The sequence below is a fragment of the Cucurbita pepo genome, chromosome LG03 (genome assembly GCF_002806865.2).
Source record: "Cucurbita pepo subsp. pepo cultivar mu-cu-16 chromosome LG03, ASM280686v2, whole genome shotgun sequence".
Classification (NCBI taxonomy): domain Eukaryota; kingdom Viridiplantae; phylum Streptophyta; class Magnoliopsida; order Cucurbitales; family Cucurbitaceae; genus Cucurbita; species Cucurbita pepo.
In genome coordinates this window covers 2,577,978-2,598,575 of record NC_036640.1, presented here as the reverse complement: position 1 = coordinate 2,598,575, position 20,598 = coordinate 2,577,978, and the positions used below count along the sequence as shown (strand labels likewise).

The 20,598-nt window shown below is 33.6% G+C and overlaps 1 protein-coding gene across 1 annotated transcript; it reads right to left on the bottom strand.

Moving 5' to 3' along the window:
- Nucleotides 1-417: 417 nt before the first annotated feature.
- Nucleotides 418-19,239, bottom strand: LOC111790936 (kinesin-like protein KIN-7O). The gene is made up of 32 exons (XM_023672067.1): nucleotides 18,967-19,239; nucleotides 18,757-18,846; nucleotides 18,507-18,625; nucleotides 18,033-18,146; nucleotides 17,856-17,937; nucleotides 17,525-17,592; nucleotides 17,366-17,440; nucleotides 15,686-15,831; nucleotides 15,488-15,590; nucleotides 14,250-14,330; nucleotides 14,018-14,086; nucleotides 13,868-13,927; nucleotides 13,629-13,790; nucleotides 13,169-13,225; nucleotides 12,464-12,709; nucleotides 12,328-12,390; nucleotides 12,066-12,221; nucleotides 11,351-11,455; nucleotides 10,228-10,299; nucleotides 9,870-10,019; nucleotides 9,680-9,793; nucleotides 9,513-9,599; nucleotides 9,222-9,425; nucleotides 8,953-9,141; nucleotides 7,149-7,352; nucleotides 6,968-7,057; nucleotides 6,363-6,503; nucleotides 3,470-3,567; nucleotides 2,917-2,995; nucleotides 2,013-2,132; nucleotides 1,846-1,917; nucleotides 418-846 (listed from the first exon to the last, which is right to left on the bottom strand). Exons 1-32 carry the CDS (start codon nucleotides 19,088-19,090, stop codon nucleotides 619-621), a joined length of 3,768 nt encoding a protein of 1,255 aa, XP_023527835.1. The 5' UTR covers nucleotides 19,091-19,239; the 3' UTR covers nucleotides 418-618.
- Between the last annotated feature and the right edge of the window lie 1,359 nt (nucleotides 19,240-20,598).

Here is a 20,598-nt window from a genome sequence, read left to right as displayed (position 1 = left end):
CCAACATGAATAAGTTTGAAGTTGAAATCGTACAGTTTATTGATGTGTTTAATCTCTCAAGGTGAATAAGTTACAAATTTAGTTTTCAAATGGCAAATAGTTCTAATTATGCTTCTAAATTTTAAATAATCCCTAGTTTTTGCGATTAACATTGCTGAGTTTACCTGATATGATGTGATGCTAGATGAATAAATATGAGCCAGAAAGGAAGTAATTTATTGCAAGGAGGCTATTTTCTACACATATTAGACCAATAAGACGATCCCTTTTGACAACCAGGCAGTAACAAGTAGGATGTTGCCACTATGCATTCTTGAAACAATGAAATGTCAAAAGTATAGTTTCAAATATGAAGAGTATTTTTTTTGTAATTAAACCTAGAAGATAAATAGAAACAATTTGTTGTTTCTCGAGCTATTACAAAAGGAATATATACACGATGTAAACAGTCAATGAGGTTACAACCTAGTAAAAGAAATAAAGATACAGTTTTAGCTGATGTACAAAGAAACATGTACAAACAAGGTGCATTGATGGATGAATGAATGAGGACTTAGACTTGAGCTAAAGGGTTAGTAAAATTTAACATTATGGATACACATGAATAAGTATTTACCTTCATAGTCCTTGTACAGAAGCAAGCTGCTTCCTAAGATTAAGGTTCTCGATACATTCAGAAGCCAACTTTTTCTTCAAGTCTGCAGTAGCCTTCTCATACTTTCTATCCATAAGATCAGACTCATCCACTGCTCCCTGATATCTAATGCGGAATGCATCCAACTTTGCTTGAGTTCCTCGCAGCCTCATTCGAAGCTTAGCCTTCTCTTTGCCGTTCTGCACGGCATCCTGTTTGCAAGCATGTTAGATTTCCCTTGAACAACGTAAGATAATAATGGTAGATACATATGCTGTCTTATTTTATGCTCGCAAAGCTAGTGTAGAACCAAAAGGGAATCAATCAGCATGAATATGTATTAGATGCAGGAAATACCCTACTCCTGTCTGCTAATCCGTAACTAATGCCATCTTATTAATCAGAATATCTCATTAGCAAATCACCTTTAGAAGTGCAATGTTTTTCTTCCTAGAAATTTATAAAATCCTAGGAGATCTTAGAGCTAAAGGTTAATCAATGTATTCTTGCCATTGCCTGCCCTAGTGAAGGAGAATCTTTCAAAGGTAGCCTAGTAATGTACTGCCAGAGGCTTCTTGAACAGCTCAGTTTCTTCGATTATGTGAACTAACCAAATTTCCTTTTGTTCTTCCCATAAATGCAACCACCATTTTATACCATAATTCATTGGGATTTTTTCCAAAGGAAACTGTAAATAGGAAAAGGGAAGAGTTTCAAATCTATAAACCACTTTTTGTGCTAGTTCTAGCAAGCAATCTTGAAGTCCTTAAATTATCACCGAAGGCTAGGCCAATTCACCTCTAATCCTAAAAGGAATTTCGAAGAACTTAATTATATTGAATAACTAAACAATCTTCATTCCACCATCTCAAAGAATTTAACGGCTGCAACTGTGCAACTACAAATGTGAAAGGTGTGTTCCATCTTTTCCACCAAGAACTCTTCATTTTGGAGAGAAACCCATTTTAGTAACAGAACTTAAAAACTTATCACCATAGATCTAGCATCCAGTTTTGTCTGATACTTCCTACTTAATGACACCAACAACACCACACAATATGTTCGTAACAAATAAAACATAATCATGAAAATATAGCAGCTTCTTATATCTATTTAAAAATGTTCAATAAAGAGGTAGGATTTTCTTTCCTCCCATTAAAAGTGAAAGCAACATAGATTTAGCGAGGAGCACTATATATTCAAGAACTTACATCATGCATCTTAACTTCCAAGCTGGAAATTCTCGTGGCCAATTTTTCCGTTTGAAGTTTTGCTTCTTTTAACTGCATTAAATTCATCAGCATATTATGTTACGGTTAAAAAAACTTGGTTAAACATGAGAAAGAAATAAAAAAAAGCAGGCAAGTTTCGTCATCACCATCTCACTGGTATTATCTTTTAGCAATTCTATTTCGATTGAATGACTTTGCTGCTCTTGAATCTGAATCATCAGATTATCTCTTTCCTTCGTTACAAGAAGCAACTGGTTTCTAATACTCTGAAACATAAAAGACGTGTGATTAACTACAAATATTACCTTACCCGAATCCTAAAGTTTGCACATAAGATCAAGCATAATTTATTTTTCATTCCTATTATTTCTTCAAACATTTGTCTTTTGCTTTATCGATGAAGCTTCACATGTGAACCATTAGGGTGTCCAAACCCAACTATTCCTTTTTTTTTAATGTGTTACTTGGTTGGATATTTTGTTTGATTCTAAATATATTTGATTTTTTTCTCTGAAGATAACTTCTATTGAAAACAAGTGAAAGTATATAGAAGACATTATAGAAAAGAACAAGAACAAAAGGAGCCAAAAAAAGCGAACAAAAAGATCCCTGAAAACACTAGAACAAAATAACAGAAAGGGAATCCAAATCAGAAGAATGAGAGACGAAGGATAATCACTGAAGTCCATCGTAAAGCAAGCACAACCTCCTCTTAAGAATTTTCCTTTTCACAAAGATACAGTATTATTTCACTAGGTATTAATGATATAATAGTCTAAAGATCTTGATATTAGTGGAAGTCATACGTTTGAATGAATAATTGAACATAAAATTCACGACAAAGATCTCATCTCATACCCAATCTCTCATTAAAGTTTTAGAAAATAAATCTTATCCATTGTTCTTCAAAATCGTTCATTTTACACTTGACAATTTGTTAAAAGAGATTGATGTGCTCCACATTATATAAGACNAAAAAAATCGTTTGAAGTATTTGTATCATCAAGTCACGTTCACATAAATAAAAGTGCTTAAAGTAACAGAACTTACTTGCTGAATCGCTTCATTTTCAACCTCAGCTTTATTTTTCTCATTTTTTAGGTTCTCTATGATATCTAGCTTCTCCTTACTGCAATAAATAAGCAAAATTAACAAAACACAAATAAATGTAATATACATCACTTGTTCTTCAAATAGGCTACTGGAGCCTAAGCACAGACACAAATACAACATGACATAGATGCTCCAATACATCATTGCCTAAGAAATTACGACAAGAACAGAACACGAGGACAGGTTCAATAGACAAATCTAAAGTAAATTATATTAAATCAGTTCCACAACTGGAGCGTAATGAAATTCTCATACATCTTTGGATTTGTAATACAAATGCTAAGAAGAACCTAAGCACCTTCATCAGTGTTGTAATATATTTTTGAACAATGAACAATTTTTTCGCTGTTAATACAACTACATTTATTATTAAACGAAGTTACAGATTAGACCACCTTTAACTTTGACATCAATTAATATATGTAAAAACGAGATGCATGATGTACCAAACTCTATGAAGATACAACTGAGAGGAAAGTCTAGAAAAAACCTGAATTCTTTTTCTCTTCTCTCACTCTCCTCTGAACTTCTCAATCTGTGTTGAAGTACCTCACATTCTTCACGACAAGACTCCAAATCATTCATCACCTATATTATAATATCTATAATCATTAGACTATCATAACAAGCAAGCACGGCACATTTTAGACATAAAAGTGCATGAAGGTTGTAAGAACATCGGACAAGAAAAGTGCAATGGCCACAATATATACTGTAAAATAAAATGGACTAACCATCTTGTCTTCGCAATCCATCAATGGATTACTGGTAAGAAGTTATTCACGAAACAATCTGATGGCTATTTATGACTTTGTCTAAGCCTTTATTGGATAACTCAAATGCTTGAAAGGTATAATAACTTGATGAACAACTAGCTCTTCATTTTCAGCTTTAAGGTTCATGTATAGCTTGTTATATTAGCACTACAACTACTATATCAAGTCTACTTGTGCTTGTGAACCATAATGACTCATCTCGTTTCTGGTAATGTTGGTAACCCAGAGATTCGAGGGAAAAAATTAAAGGGCACTTGCATGTCAGCAATATTTTCCCAGTGAGATAAAAATTTCCACATTTGCGAACAATATCTACAGGCTTCGATATTAAACATGTAGAACCATTCAAACATTAATAAATCATTCAAACTTTTCACGCGAACAATCTCCTTTATGCATTGTGAAGAATATATTTGCATAGCATCTACTGTATTTTAGCTAGTGATTTACGTCTAATTTTATGTTACATAGTACTGCTTAGAAGGGTCTGGACTATACAAGAACTTTTCCAGTTATCTCTCATCCTCTAACTCAATAAAAGAGGAAGTCTTTTAATACGTAGGTTAAATTGGTATTACAATTGTTTTTACTTCCATCAAATTGCATTATCCTTTGGGTATGGTCTCCTGAGATGATTTGAACTTGACGCACTAAAAATGTATTATTTCTAATTTTTTCGTTATCCCTATTGAGTTATCTGTGTAACTCTTACTACACTACACTGAACCTGGTGTTATAACAGTACGATTAAAACAGAGTTAAAGTTTATTTCCAACTACCTTACACAATGAATATTTCAATTCACCGTAGCATAATCGAGTGAAGAAATGTGGTTGGAATATCTTAATTGGTAAAAAAATTCAGTTTTTACAAACAAAAAACATCCACATGAGGCTTTTTAAGTTATTAGGTCTTCATAGATAATAGGAAAAGTTACAAATTACACTTTTGGTCCTTCAGATTTGGTTTAGGTTGTCTTTGGGACATTGAGTTTTAAAACTCAATAATTTTAACAGGTTTGCATTTTGTAGCATTTTTGGTCCCTCCATCAGTTTTTCTGTTAGTTACAAACGAAAAGATGTCTTACACCTATTTTTATTAAAAAAAAAACCTAATTTTGAATTATTATACTTCAAAAAAGTATATTTTTTTTTTCTTTTTTCTCTCTTTTCATTCTCCCTCTCCTCCTTCCATCTTCTTCCTTCATCATCAATGGTCACTGCCACCACCTGTCGCCTGCAATTGTCTTTTTTTTTCTTCTTCTCTTTCCTTTTCCCATTACATTTCAGTCCTTTTTTTTTTTTCAAAAAAGGAAAAGGGGAAAAAGAATGGAGAGGAAATAAGAAGAAACAAAAGTACAGTCGCTCGCACAGGCAACAGTGGCTACCATTAATGGTGAGGACAAAAGACCGAAGGAGGAGAGGGAGAACGAAGAGAGAGAAAAAGAAAACGAAACAAATGTTTTTTTTAGTTTAATAATTAAAAAGGTTAAAAAAAATATCTTTTTAATAAAAAATAGGTGTCACATCAGCTTTCTGTCGTTCGTTAATGAAAAAACTGACAGAGGGACTAAAAATGCTACCAAGTACAAACCTCAAGAATCAAATTGGTGGGTTTGAAAACTTAGGACCCAAATGCAACCTAGACCAAACCTCAAGGACCAAGAGTGTAATTTTCTTCTAGATAATACAACGTCAGAATTCTTTAGATATGGTGATAAAAACTACTTTTTTATTGTAATATTTGACTTAAATATAAATAGAAGAATTTCCATTAGGATGGGAGCTATTTCTACTTTTTAGGATGATGTTGCTTCTTCTAGGAGGGCTGATAGGTTAAACAGAAAAATAAATTCATATTTGGGAGTACCATGTACAATAACAGTAAATTCCGTATTTGGTAGGGTACATCTTAGTCCAACACAGTAAATGTTATTTGGGAGAACTTAGACCAAAAGTAAAAAATATTAGTCTAGATCCAAAGTCAAGGAGACAAGGCAACAGTGCGTTTTTAACGAAAACATTTAATATTTCAGGAAATGAAATTTAAATGTTCTAACAGTAATTTTGTTTAAAGATAACATCATTTAAATAAAAGCCTTAAGTTGAACAAATAAATGGCTCCTGTATTTCCCTTGTTTAGAGAACTATATGCCCTTGAGAAATGATAATGAAACGACAGTGCTAATAGAATTTAAAAAAGTTAGCTTTGCTTTTATCTATGCTATCACAAAACACAATCAGCACAATATATGTTTTAAATGACCTCAACGAAATATTAGTACTGATAGAAAGGTGTTGGTTTGCAAAATCAATATGCAATCCCCTATCAAGTCTTTCGATAACTTAAGGACAGCTCTATTAATTATCCACCAGCATTTTGAAATTATAATTATTGCCTCCATCTAAAAGGTATGAAATATATGCTAGAAAATTCAATCGGCGATGCCAAAACAAAGTGGATAAAAAAAACAAGGAAACTGGTTTTTGATGAAACTATGCATAATAAAGAGCCAAAACTTCAAACTGAAAGAAAACAGAGAAACCAATTATAACATGCAGACAGCCACTGCAGATTTGTTGACAAGTTGAGTCACAAAGTTCATACCTTTGATATTTCATTTGATGCGGAAGCCACCTCCAGGTCGTGTGATTTTACTTTCTTTTCTATTGCTTCAACATAAGCTTTCTCCTTCGATAACCATACTGCTCTTTGCTCCTCCATTTCCAGAAGGCTTTCTGTGAGATGCTACAAAACCAGTGGAAATGCACCAACAAGTTCAACCATGAAACGCAGCCAAAAATGTTTTCCGAATAACTCAACTTTAAGTTAAATTACAAGTTTAGTACCCAAAGTTTGAGTTTTATTTTTATTTAGTCCATGAACTTTCAATTTTATATCTAATAAGTATCTAATAAGTCCGTAAATTGTCAATTTTGGTGTGTTAAGAGGTCCATGACTGATTCAATGTTTATTGAAATCCACGGACCCAGTTAACACATAATGAAAAATTTATTAGTTCCATTAGACATGAAATTCTAATTTATATCTAACAGATCGATTAGTTTTAAAAAAATTCAAACATATCAAGGATCGTTTAGACATAAAATTAAAAGTTTAGGACCAAATAGACAAAATCTTAGATGTTTAGAAACCAAACTTGTAATTTTATTATTATTTTATAAAAAGGCGAATGTAAAATCACAAATTACCATGGCCAATTCTTCTTTTTGCTCTTCCAGAAGTCCTATGGAGCTTTCCAAGTTTTTCTGCTTAATTTGAGCTTCTTCTAAGCTTTGTTTCTGGAGAGCAACACAATATTATGTTTCATAAAGAAAAGAGAAGTTCACACAGAACCAATGTCCGATTATTGAAATGAAAGCATAAGCTTACAAGTTCGGAGACATCCTGAACAGCAGTCAGTTGTATGTTTGCTATTCTCAGTTTTTCAGTTAAAGTTTCTAATTCTGAAAGCAAGCATTCATTTCTAAATATTGCCTCTTCTTTCTCATCGGATGTGGCCCTTAATTGCTCTTCCAGAGAAGCAATCCTCGCTTCTAACTCAAAGGCAAGAACTTCCAACTCCTTGTGATCTTCCTGATAAACATTCAAAAGAATTCGCAAATCATCATCCAACACGTCTCCAAGACAAGTTTTAAATGAATAAGGATGATAATTATTTCCTAGATGCAAAAATTTGTCATGAAAAAAAAAATCACGTTAGAACGATAGTAGAATATCAAGCTGTAAATTAGGCATATTATTTTCTTGTATATTTATAGCTGTAATTTCCATTTTAGACTAATGCTAATTGCTGTTTTTTCAAATATATGATTGGGATCTTTCTTGTATAAACAGTCCTATTTTCTCACTCAATAATATACTTGAAAGTCACTCTTATATATAGCTTCATGGTATCAGAGGCTTAGCAGTTAGAAACTCTAGCCCATCAAAATCAAGCCATTGAAACCCTAGCCGCTGGTTATCATCCTTGCAGGTGCCATCTTCGAGAGATTTATTCAAAAGATGGCAATCTGCAATGTCAATCGAAGCACACTCTATTCATCAAACTCCTCACCAAGTAAGAACATGGTGTTAATAGTATGTGTTGATGATATAATTCTCACTACGATCTTTTTTAAGAAATAGCCTAGCAACTTCTCTCAAAAGAATTTGGAAATTTCTTGGGGATGGGAGTAGCCGGATCTAGCTAACATATTTCATCAGTGAGAATGATTGAGACTAATACAATCAACCTGAGATATGTACCTTCCTAATATCAAGCAGCAGACCTTTTGACCAAGACATTACATTGAACTAGCCTGGAAATTTGATTTCCAAGCTAGGAATGACTAGCATATACCATCCTGCTACAATTTCTTTGCGTATTTATAGCTATAATTTCCTTTTAGACTTGAGATAATTGCTGATTTTTGGATCTATGATTGAGTTTCATCTTGTAAAAATATTATTATTTTCTCACTCAATAATATACTAGAATTTACTCTCCAACAGTTTCAATGACACTGATGGATGTGGAGCATGGTTGATGATAAGACTTATGCACCTCAAAGGAAAATGAACTGTCTTATAAGAGAAGTGTGTATGTTAGGGCGAAATACCCAAACAAGACAAAACTAATTTGGCTGTCAGAACAAGAAGAGGTGGGGGGGAAATATGCAAAGAACAACCACTCTAAAAGCTTCAACTATGATAAAATCAACCAATATATGTATGCACTAAAGAAAAGTTTACAATTATAGTCCATTAATTATTAAATCATTTAGATAAATCATTGGCAAAGTTTAAGAGAAACGACAGCAACCAAGTTTAAGAGACGATCTCCCATTGGCAATAATAGAAAATATCGAAAAATTTCACAGGTGATTTTGACAAGATACACTGTTGGAGTTTTTAGTAAGATGTTCAACTCCAATTGACAATAATAGAAAATATCGAATAAGTCCACAGGTGATTTAGAAGAGATACACTATTAAAGTTATTAGTAAGATGTTTGACTCCCCTTAGGTGGACCGGCTCACCTTTTAGGAAAATTTAACTGGGTTGCATCATTCTCAAAAATATTTGCAAATATAATATGTATAAACATTGAAAGTATGATTTTTTTTTATAACTTACCAATCATTAGTCAACCAATAGAAGTAATGAATATGTTTCTTAACACCACTACTGTTACCTCCAGTATTTGTTCATATGGAAGTACAAAGGACTTTGCTCTGTCTGGATCAAGCCCCTTTGAACTCTTTTCAATAATTGAATCACGCCGTCTACCAGCAATGGAGTCACGTTTATTGATATCACGCTTGAGAAGAGAATTTTGTCCAACTAGCCGTTTTATCTCTCGTTCTGCCGCAGCTTTCTCTCCCTGGAAGTATAAAAATGTTATTAAATTGATGGCCCAAACTTAATTTTATTCGGAGAAAAATAGAAAAAAGGTCATCAAACCTCAAGTTTTGTTTTCTCTTGTAAAGAATTTTTTAGCTTAACCTCCGACTCTTTCAACTTTCCTTTTGTTTTTTCAAGATCTTTTCTAAGACTTTCCTTCTCCCTTGCAAGTGAACTAGACGACAAACATGTAATTTCCTTTTGAAGAGTTTGGATTTGAGCAAGATAATCAGTTTGTTCCGCATTCTGATGATCAGAAAGAGCCTGTAGGAAATACAAATATGCAAACGCACATCTGTTAGAAGGATTGCAACGCATACATCTAATAAAAAAGTAAAAAATAATATTTACCATTGATAGCTCCTCACAATTATGAGCTTGCTGCTTCAGTAACTCTATCTGATTCTGGAGATCATCCGAGTAACTTTGAAGAAGAAGCTGTGTATCCAGATAATAATATTTAAAACTGGCTTACAAGATGCAGAAGGATTAGAACCACATACATTAAATATACACACCTTCTCATTCTCAATTTTGGAAACTTTCTGCATCATTTTGGAGTTAAACTCTTCATGATCATTAAAAATTAGCTTTTCTTGCACAGCACATTGATGTATCGTAGTCCTCAAATCCTGCATTTTGTTACAACTAATGAACCCTAGAGGAAAGTCCTCGAGCTGGACAAGAGTAAGAGAACAGAATACTTACAAGCAACATGTCAGATATAGCATAAAAACACTGAGACGTGTCATTGATGAGCGAAGAAACACTAGAGGAAATTTGTTTAGAGTTTTCCATTTCTGTAATTACTTCTTGGAGTTCCATTGAAAGTATTGACAATAGGTCAAAATTTTCTTCCTGAAAGAAGCATGTTGGCAGGAAGATTGTTACAAATTACTTCATCTAATAACTGATTAACTTCTAACATATAAAGAAACGTACACAGAAAATTAGAGAAAGGCNAACTTCTAACATATAAAGAAACGTACACAGAAAATTAGAGAAAGGCAAGACCAAATAATTCAAAACCATAATCGAAGGTGGAAGGTCTATGGAGGTTTCTTACAGAGACCGGGGAATTAAGCTTCTCACGAGCTACCCTGGCTTCTTCACGTGCATAATGCAGCTCTTCAGATAGCTACAAAAGTTTAAAAACTTACTCAACCTCACAATATTACTTAACAACAAAGCCATATAAGATAAACTCAACTCAAAAACCAAATAACTACTATCAAGATAAACGTGAACTACTGAGAGAAACTGTAAAAAGAATGTTGCAATAAAAAGGTACCTTTTATGTACAATGGGAAGGAAAAGAAAAAAAAAAAACATGTACATAACCAAATTTGTAGCAAAGGTGATATTTTTTTATCGACCCTTTTCGTATTTGGTGATTCTATCGTTTTCCTGTGTTTTGAGAGGAGATTTTGATCTTTGGACTTTGTTGGATTTAATTCTTTAACCCAAAGTTTGGGTCACGTTTGATTGCAAAGATAAGAAGAGAATGAATGAGGGAAAAGAGAGTATCTGGGTGAAAAAATAAGAATATCTTGTGACTTTCCAAATTGGTTACTTCTCAACTCAAGATAATTTTAAAGAAATTTACAATTTTGGTGTTGAAATTTCTTATATTTGGACACTTGCTCATAAATGGGAGATTTCATATTTTTTACTTTAAGTAAGTTTTAGAGATTGAGGAATGAAAGAAAATGATTAAGATGGTATTGAATAAGGAGAAAAAAATATGAGAAATGGGAAAGTGTGAGAGGAGAGAGAAAATGAAAGAGGGAGATGATGGGGTATAGATAAAGGTTTTTGTCCATATATTAGTGGCAAGGACATTTTTAAACAAACTTACGATTTCTGTCAATATTACAACAAGGGAATTTTTTAACTTTTGACTTTAAAGTCGTATGTTCCTAAATAATATAATAGTGCCATGATTTAAATAAGTTATTGTAGCTTTTTTAAGAAATTCACAAAAATTTTAAAAGCTTTTGTGATATCTGTGATTTTTCCCAAACCATAAATTATAAATTGATATATCATAAATAATTAAATATGAGTTATGAATATCAAACTTTAATATTGACATCAATATTTTCAACCTTACAAAGCACCTATAAAGATATTTATAGCAAGTTAAATAGCAAAACAAAGTAAGATGGGGGCATTTGAACCGTACTTACCTCGTCAAACTTTTCCCTAGCACATATATTTTGCTCTGTTGCAAGCTCCACAACATTATCAAGATTTTGCTGACTTGAAGATCTCTCCATTTCCAAAATCATTATCTGTGAAATAAATAACAAATTATAAAGGGCGGAATGAAAAATAAAAAAGAAATCCCAACATAAGCGATGGCATGTACCGACTAAGAAAATACCGTAAATGAATTGAAAGACTGAATAATGTACATATATTAGCTACGAAGCATGGACACCTTGCCAGGCAAAGTGTTCGTGTCGAATAGGGATATGTTCGAACACGCTTCGAACACGTCCGACATGCTAAAGGCATGTTTGAAAAATATATATATATATATATATATATATATTAAATTTTAGGCATGGCTAAAATACAGCGCAAACATGACTCTAAATATTATTTAACCTAAAAATTAGGAAAAACAAAATGACATTCAGATTGAATCCTTACATGTCAATCAATCCTAAAGTATTACACTATCATATCCTTATCTTGTTTTTGAGATTCAGTGACTGTTTAGTATATCTTGTTTTTATGTCAATTTTACATGTTTTATCAATAAAGAAGTGAATATATAACTATAGACACGTATATATAAATGTATTCCCAACATGTTCGTGTCCTACTTTTTAAGAAATTTATGTTTGGCTCGCAAGTGAATTGTGATATAAAATAATAAAGAGATGATCAAAACACCCGTTCTTGAAGTCGCTTGATAACAAGGATGGCTTCCGATTCCCGTAAACTCATCTGTTTGTCCCCATTAAAGTCACCTCTTTTGACATGATAGTGATCATCAATTTCAGCAAGCTTCCTTGTTAAGCAGTCAATTTTTATATCACTCACAGTTTTCTACAAAAAAAAAAAAATTATAAACAAATAAATAAGGATTAAAAGGAAAGAAAGATTAGGAGGGGGGAGGTCATGCTAATATTGGGGTAGAGAGACTAAATAATACCTCACTTTCAAACCTTAAAAGCAAATCTTCGTATGCTTCTTGGACATCTACTACATCACTGTCCTGCCAAATTTATAACAATGTTAATGCCATAATTTCAATTTAAAAACTAAAGAGTAAAAGACAAGTGCCATACTCCCGGTAAGCTTTTTTTCTTCGATGCCACTTTTCTCCTATTGGTAACATGCAATAATGCGCAGGGATCTGGAAAAGCACACCCTTCTAATACATTCTTTTGATCACTCTCACCCTTTTTGCAAGTTTCCCCCTTAGAAACGTCAGTGTCATCCATCAGTTCTTCGAAGGGAAGAAGTGGTCCCATTTCACGGTTGGATTTTACAGGCTTCACAGCCGAAGCAATAGATTGGATGGTTGAATCGACCTAAATTTGCAAGAACATTTCATATATCAGCATCAGTACAAAAAAATGTATGGAAAAAGTACGGAAGAGATATCCGCTTTAATTTTACTCGAAATAAAGGAAAGACGAATATAAGATGCAATTTGAGGAGTTTTCAGGAGAGTCCTCAGCTCTCCCATTAATGACTACAGTGTCAAAACTAATGCAAATATTTTCACATTTATTCTTCTCTCCGTTGTTGGTTTCTTTTCTAACCAACATCCATCTTGTGAACTCTACTCTAACCATCTAGCTTACACATCATTAGATTATCTCTAGCAATCATTAGCTAAGCAACCAAAAACAAATAATATCTCAAAATCTATTAAACTACTTGGAAAGCATACAGTAGGATGGTTTCATTAGTGTTCAAAATTCAAATACTAGGGAATCGCGACACATGATATAAACCATGTGCTAATATAATAAGAACAATTTTACCTCTCCAAGGGGCTTCCGTGAAATATTTCCTGGACACCATGTATCCCTTCTCTTATTCTACAATATTGAAGAGTACAATTTTTACGTAAAAAAAAAGGTACAATTTTTAAAAAGAAACTCTGAATAGATGTGATAAGAAGACTAATCGGAAGCAAAGGATAATAGCAGAGAACTAGACATGACGTCAGATAGAAAATAATAAAGCAGTATAACAAAAATGAGATGGAACATGTACAGACTAGACAAAAGAAGTCAGAAAAACATATTAATGCAAAATATTTTCTTTTTGATAAGAAACGAACTTCTAATAATAAAAAAAGAGGGAATGTACAAAAAAAAAATGATGAGAGAAATCCCCAAAGGCCAAGGTGATCATAAGAAACCTCCCAATAGGCATAAATCTGTAAAAAGATGAAATTAGAAAACTGTAATCAATGCAATACACTTTTATTTTGTGAACCTTTTTAATTTCATCATGGTTATCATCTCTTTTTGAATAAAGCACCATAGAACTCAAATTTTCAATTTTCTTAGCTTGCTCCTGCACCCTCTTCTCCCATTCGGACTGCACTTTCTTTTCCTCCTCCAACTCCAGAGCCATTCGCTCCCTCTCCAGTTCAATCTGACATGCATATAGAAACTTCCAGGATAAGTCCGTGCATCCTACAAAAGATCATCATATTAACATTTGTTGCTGACCTGTAATAATGTATTTCTCAAGTTGAGGATCTCCTCCCCTAAATGCTCTGAATGGGAACCCTGAAACATAGAAACAGAACAAAAGATTAGTCTGACCTTTTTATTAGGAGGGAAAAAAGGAAGAAAAAGAAAAAGAAGATATGGTCTAACCTGCAATTTGGCTCGAAGCTCCTCAATCTCTCTCTTTTGACGCTTTAACAGAGCAGCATCAGTTAAAATCTACAGGAAAGAATTAAAGCATTGAACTGGATGAACCAAGTGGATAAGCACAATGACAAAAAGCAAATGTGGGCCCAGAAATATCAACTTATTCAGAGGAAAGCATAAATATCTGAGATGGAACGAGGGAAAAAAGAAATGAAACCTAAGTATAGATCAAAACCTCATTCACGTGAGCGCAGTTAGTGACACGTAATGCTCTACTAGCAAACTGGAGGGTACTTTTCGTCTCATCTGCATGAATCTGTCGCCAAATCAAGGAACTTAGCAATCAGGATGAAGTAATAGATATACACACTTCCTTCAAACATATGTAATGAAGCAATCAGGTGCTCAACAGACTGCTAAAATCTAGGAAGTCTACAACCAATTCGAGGCACTTCAGTAAGAGAAAATTAAATAGATATACCTTTCATATTTGTAAACACGAAATCAAATAATCACACTTTAAGCCTTGAAGGGCTATTGAGCTAAAAACAGAATTGAACCCAAAATGGTAACAAGATTTTTTATGAAATTGTTTTATAGATTATAGAAACAGAAACAGACTTACCATTGAAAGGTACCAAATGTCACAAGATTCTAGCATCTAACTCAAAAACAAATGCAAATATGTAATTCTCTAAAATATCCCCAATTACAATACTCTCCATCCAACCAAACTAATAAAGCTGCCACAAAAAACTTATACAGAACTCTTCTAACAAAATAGCTATAAAAAAAATTGGATAATAAACAAATGCATTGATGAATTGAAATTACAAAAGTGCGAGAAAATCCTATCTAAAGGAAGATTACAAGAAACTTTTCAAATGGGATATGAGAATAACTAATAATGAAAAACATTAGGAGAGAAGTCTAGCCAGAGTGAACTTCTAAAGAAGAAAATTACTGAAATGCAGGAAACTAACACGCCAAGAAGTCAAAGAGTTTGATGAAATCTAGTCTTTCTCCCCACTAGAAATTTTTGCCTTACAAAATTCTGAAATTCCTTCCAGATCATAGACCCAAATAAAACTTTGACGAAATTAATCCACAATATTTTATTTGCTTTCTATGCCCACCAATTACCAGAAAAGATAGCTTTCTGGTCTAGACTTGAGAACCCATGAAAATCCGAAATTTTGAAATAACGCCGACTGTAGTTTCCAGCTGAAATTACAATACTACAAGGAAAGAGGAGATGATTGATATCTTCTTTTACTTTTGAACATAGAATACATGTGCCACAACTTGTTAGGTTCTTTTACGAATTCCCATACCCATTTCACGAGTAAAGCCTTATTTTTCTGAATGGTAACTTGAATTTATATCCTTCCTACTTCAAAGAAATTGATGTAACAAAGTATCACTACTTAAAAGAACAATAAAGAAAATCCCTCTGGTGGAAAAAGATGATACCTGTGCTAAAGTGATATTGCATATAATTGCTGTGTTTGCATTTCCACCGAGTGCAGGTTGCAAAATACGAGTAAGTTTGCTGTCACGATAGGGGACATGGCTCCTGCAACATAAATCAAATAAGCAACCATGCATCCAGCAACAATCCTTCTTTTAAGCAGCAAAGAAGTGAAAAAAAAAAAAAAAAAAGAAACCTACCCTTGACTCTCAGCACCTTCACTTAATTTTTTAATGACAGTTCCCAGTGTCATCAAGCTTTTATTAATGTGGGAACCCTCTTTAAGACGAATACCCTCGGCACCAGTTTTTGCAGCACGCTCCGAACCAGCAAGGTCAACTAAATTCTGCAAGCATTTAGCACAACTAGGAAGAATAAGAAACACCTATGAAAGACAAATTCGGAAAATGGAGATTAAAGAAGAATTTTTATATTTTCAGTGAATTTAAATTTTAAATTTTAAAATGGAGGATTACATTAAAAACATAATATATTTATAAATCATGTATACCATGATAAAATGTATAACATAAAACATGTTAATGAATTAAATAGTAACAGTTTATATTCGACCAAATATTTAATCAAGTTCAGCCAATTGAAGTACTAAATTCCTCATTTCCTACTAAAATAACAAAAGAAAAAAAAAAAAAGAGGCAAATCTTCACTATCCGAATAACACAAGCACCACTGGGAAGGATTTAAAATCCACAAAGTATGTCTTCGTCGCATTCTTTCCACTAATTGAGACCTACAAGACAACCTATCCACACAAATACATTTTATCCAAATAGTTAAACAAAGAAGATCATGCCATTAACCAATCTCTGCGCTAAACACCACATGATAAATTACCGCCATTTTACAGCAATCGCACCCTCTTTCCCGCGTCTTCCTATAATCCAAAATTCTTCAACAAATCCAGCAGCAACATTAAATCGTTCTCCTTTACTTCAAAAGCCATTCTTGTTTTATTGTTACAACTCAATACACTTGAATCCACACATCATTCACTGTTTTGAACACCAGATCATGCAAATTTGGATACTTAATCAACAAGGACCCTCCTTCCAACCGACCATCCTCCCAAAACTACATTTTCAATCCATTTCCTAACCTTAACTCTCGAATACTTAAATACAATTTCTTTCAATTACAATATTCCCGCAAAAGTCTCCTTTTACCTCCTTTATTCTTTCCTCCTTTTTCCACATTGCTTTTCTAATCACCTTGCTCCACTCAATCCCACAAAACACCTATTTTTCATTTATACTATAAGTTCGTTCTATGCATCCTCCTTTCCACCACATCATCAAACTTCCCAAAAGCCCCTTCTCTTTCAAAGAAAAACACCTCACTGCTTTCTTAAAAATCTTCCGACCCCGCTTTGGGTATATACTTCCTTCCAGAATGACAATCCTTTCTTTACCCCATTTGAGTTGATTTTATACACCTCCACCACTCCACTTTTACTGACGACCTCCCTTCACACCATATAATCATCAAAACTTTAAGTGCAGATAAAGCCAATAGTTTTATAATACCCTCTTCTAACCAGCCTGCAACTGCAAGCTAAATGAAAAAAGAGGACACCATCTTTCCATACTCCTCTATCAACTCTACTTCCATTATATCTCACATCAAAAGAAATCCTAAAAGTCGTGCGTTCAATTAAAAAGGACAACACCCCATAGTTCCAATCGGTTCTCTCTTACCATAATTTTTTGAATGAGAGAGAGAAAGAAAGTGAGAGAGAAGCTTTTAGCTAACAAGGGGAGATGATGGGTCCGTCATCTAATCACAATAATAAAGTAATTGATAAACGAATACCGGAAGCAAAAAACATGTAGAAATAATTGATAACTGCAGGAACCACGTACCAGAACTGAAACACGAACAGCATCACAAGAATTTCCAGTGTCTCCATCTTCAACTTTATCCCGACTTTCAATTATCTATTTGATTATTAGGTAAGTTAGAGAGGGAAAAAGAATATAATGGCAATATGACTCGCGGAATTTGAAGAATATTGAGTTTACCATGCGGAAAATAGTGTGGGATCTACTACTGTACAAATTCATATTTGTCTCTCCAATATGACGATGAGCTGAATGTATGAACGAGATATTAAAATTAGCATGAAATCACTAAGATATATAAGAATAGACAGACAAAAGCCTAAAAAACCAGAGGCATCGATTTCAAGGGGTAAATAGTTCATAGAACCAGTAATTAAACAGTAATGGATAACAAATATGCTTTCTATTGAACTCTTCAATATAAAAGAAATTTGGAAACGAAGTAGAATTTTATTGAGATCTTTAAGAAAGGAGGAAGCAATAGACTTTATCATTTCGAAAATTAAATTACATTCTCCAAATTCCATAAGATCGAGAACTTGGTCAGAAGAAGCAACAATCTCTTCTCGCAAACCAGCAACATAGATTCCCCGCTGCAAATTTGGAGGAAATAATTAACATCAACAAAAGTAAACAGAAGTTTGGACATGGAACAATAAGTTGCACCAAGTTTAAAATTAAGCACCACCTCTAAACTTTCGTGAATCTGCAGTTTTCGATGCTCAGGAACCAATAAATCGTTAATTTCCTCGTTGTAGATTTCCATGTAGGACATTCGCAGAAGAAACTCCCTATCCGCATCCTTTGAACAAGAAGATTTCACTTAGACATATCTCATAGTTCAATAAATTAGATGAGCAGGAGTTGGGTCAAACTCAAGATCGATGCTTCATTATATTGACCTTCATTGTTTTTCTTTCTCCCAGCTACAACAGTATACAATTTGAATTTTCGTTTTAACAGTCCAATTGTGGAAAACCATTTTTTTTTTTTTTTTTTTTTTTTTTTTCCATTTGAATATTAAACAAGCTCCACAAGTCAGTGTTTCCTAGTACATTTTTAAATGCAAGCACCAACACAGAAGTAAGAACAGTAAGTGGAGGACGCTCTTCGTGTAGCCTGGCCGTGGCCTACGATGACAATGACTAAATTGAAGAAATACCTGATGTATAACATCAAACAAATTATTCACAGCAAGTGGAATGATCCCAGGTTCAGTTGGTGAGCCTCGCATTGTATGAGTTTTACCACTATTAGTTTGCCCATAAGCAAAGACCGTCCCTGAATTATGCAAGAGAAGAAGGAAAATAAAAACGGAGACAACAACACAAAGGAGTGATATTAGAGTAGTCAGCCAAATAGTACAAGCACATAAAACAAACCAAACCATCAACTAATTCCATAGAAGATACCATTGAACCCACGAACTGCGGAGGCAACAATTTCCTTAGTACGAGCTTGATAAACTTCGAAAGTGCTACAATCTTCGCCGAAAACTCGATCTGCAAAGTAGAAAGAAAGCAAAATCGACAGCCAAGGTAAGTAAACAAAAAAAACACCTAGGAGAGCAAAATTTGCGAGAAAAACAGAAATGTAAGTAAGATAACTGAGCAGAAACATACCAAAATCGAACTTGTTAGGGTGATTGGGAATGAAAATGGAGTTTCCAGAAATTCTCCAAGGGCTCGTTTTGGCGTCCGCCGCCGAGAGCGGCCTGGCTCGGACGGTTACATGAATCCTCTCCATTTCTAGTTCTCTTTCAGTCCAGTTTCCAGAGAGCGGGAGGATTGAGTTTCTTCTTCGAACCTGTTCTTCTTCTTCTTCTTCTTCTTCTTCGTTTTCGTTTTCCCGCCCTCGCACTTCTGCAAATTAGAGCGCCTTCAAAAATGAAGCTAACAAAATAAATAATAAATAATAAATAAATAAATCATTCTTTGCATTTTTATTTTCTAATTTTAAAATTAAAATATATACTTTAAATGACTTAAGTATATAAAAATAACACATTAAAAGCATTTTATTTATTAATTTAATCAAATTAAAATTATAAAAAACGATCAAATATGAGTTATTACTGCGATTATGGATGATATATAAAATTTTAAATGATTTAATTTCTTTTTTTTATTATTAACCATTTTTTTATTTTTTTTCTCCAATTATTATAATAATTTTTGGCTCCCTTCCTTTTCTTCTTCTTCTTCCCGGTTTCTTTCCCCACTTCCTTCTTCTTTTGCTTCTTCTGCTGCAACAGCCACTGCCATCGTCGCCACCTCTTCCGCCTCCACCTCCGCTCTCCGCCGCCATGTCGCCGCCCTTCTTCCAATCTCCTCTCTCTCTCTCTTGTTATAAAGCCAGAAGATTGAGCTTCCGATTTTATGTTATAATTTCGATTTTTTAGGGTTTGTTCAACATAAGAAGCTCCCTCCTCCTCGACGCCCCTCCACGGCGGCATTGGGGAGTTTCGTTCTGATCTCCAACTCAGTATCTCACCGTTCATGTGTGATCAGACCAACACAACTCTCTCTCATGGTATGATATTATTTAGTTTGAGCATAAGCTTTCATATAATATTATATCTCCTTTGAGCATAAGCTTTCATGACTTTATTTTGACCTTCCCAAAAAGCTTCATACCATATAGTATTTTTATTTATAAACTTATAATCATAGGAACTTATGCTTAAAGTGGACAATATCATATCATTATGGAGAGTCGTGATTCTTAACATGGTATCAGAGTCATGCCCTAAACTTAGTCGTGCCAATAGATTGGTAAATTCTGAAATGTCGAACAAATGAATCCAGAAGAAAATGAGTCAAATCTCATCGAAGACGGTAAAAAATGACTAAGACTCCAAAGGAGTCGAGTCTTAATTAAGGGGAGGCGTATTTTGTTCTATGGGAGGTGTTGGATGATGAAAGTCTCACATCGGTTAATTTAGGGAATAATCATAAGTTTATAAACAAAGAATACTCCAAAGTCATAAATGCTCAGAGTGGACAATATTATACTATTGTGGAAAGTTTTGTTATCTAACAATCTCATCGTTGACCGCTAACATCCTGTCACATAGCCTCGTGTCTAGCTAGTAATAGCTTAAGTTCACCGCTAATGAGTAAACTTCTATTTAGTAACCAAATCGGCCCTTAATTATATGTCTAGAAAGTTCAAATTAAACATTTAAAAATATTAAATTTATAAAATAATAATTATTCGGTGAGGAATTTTGAGGGAAAACATCATGATAAAAC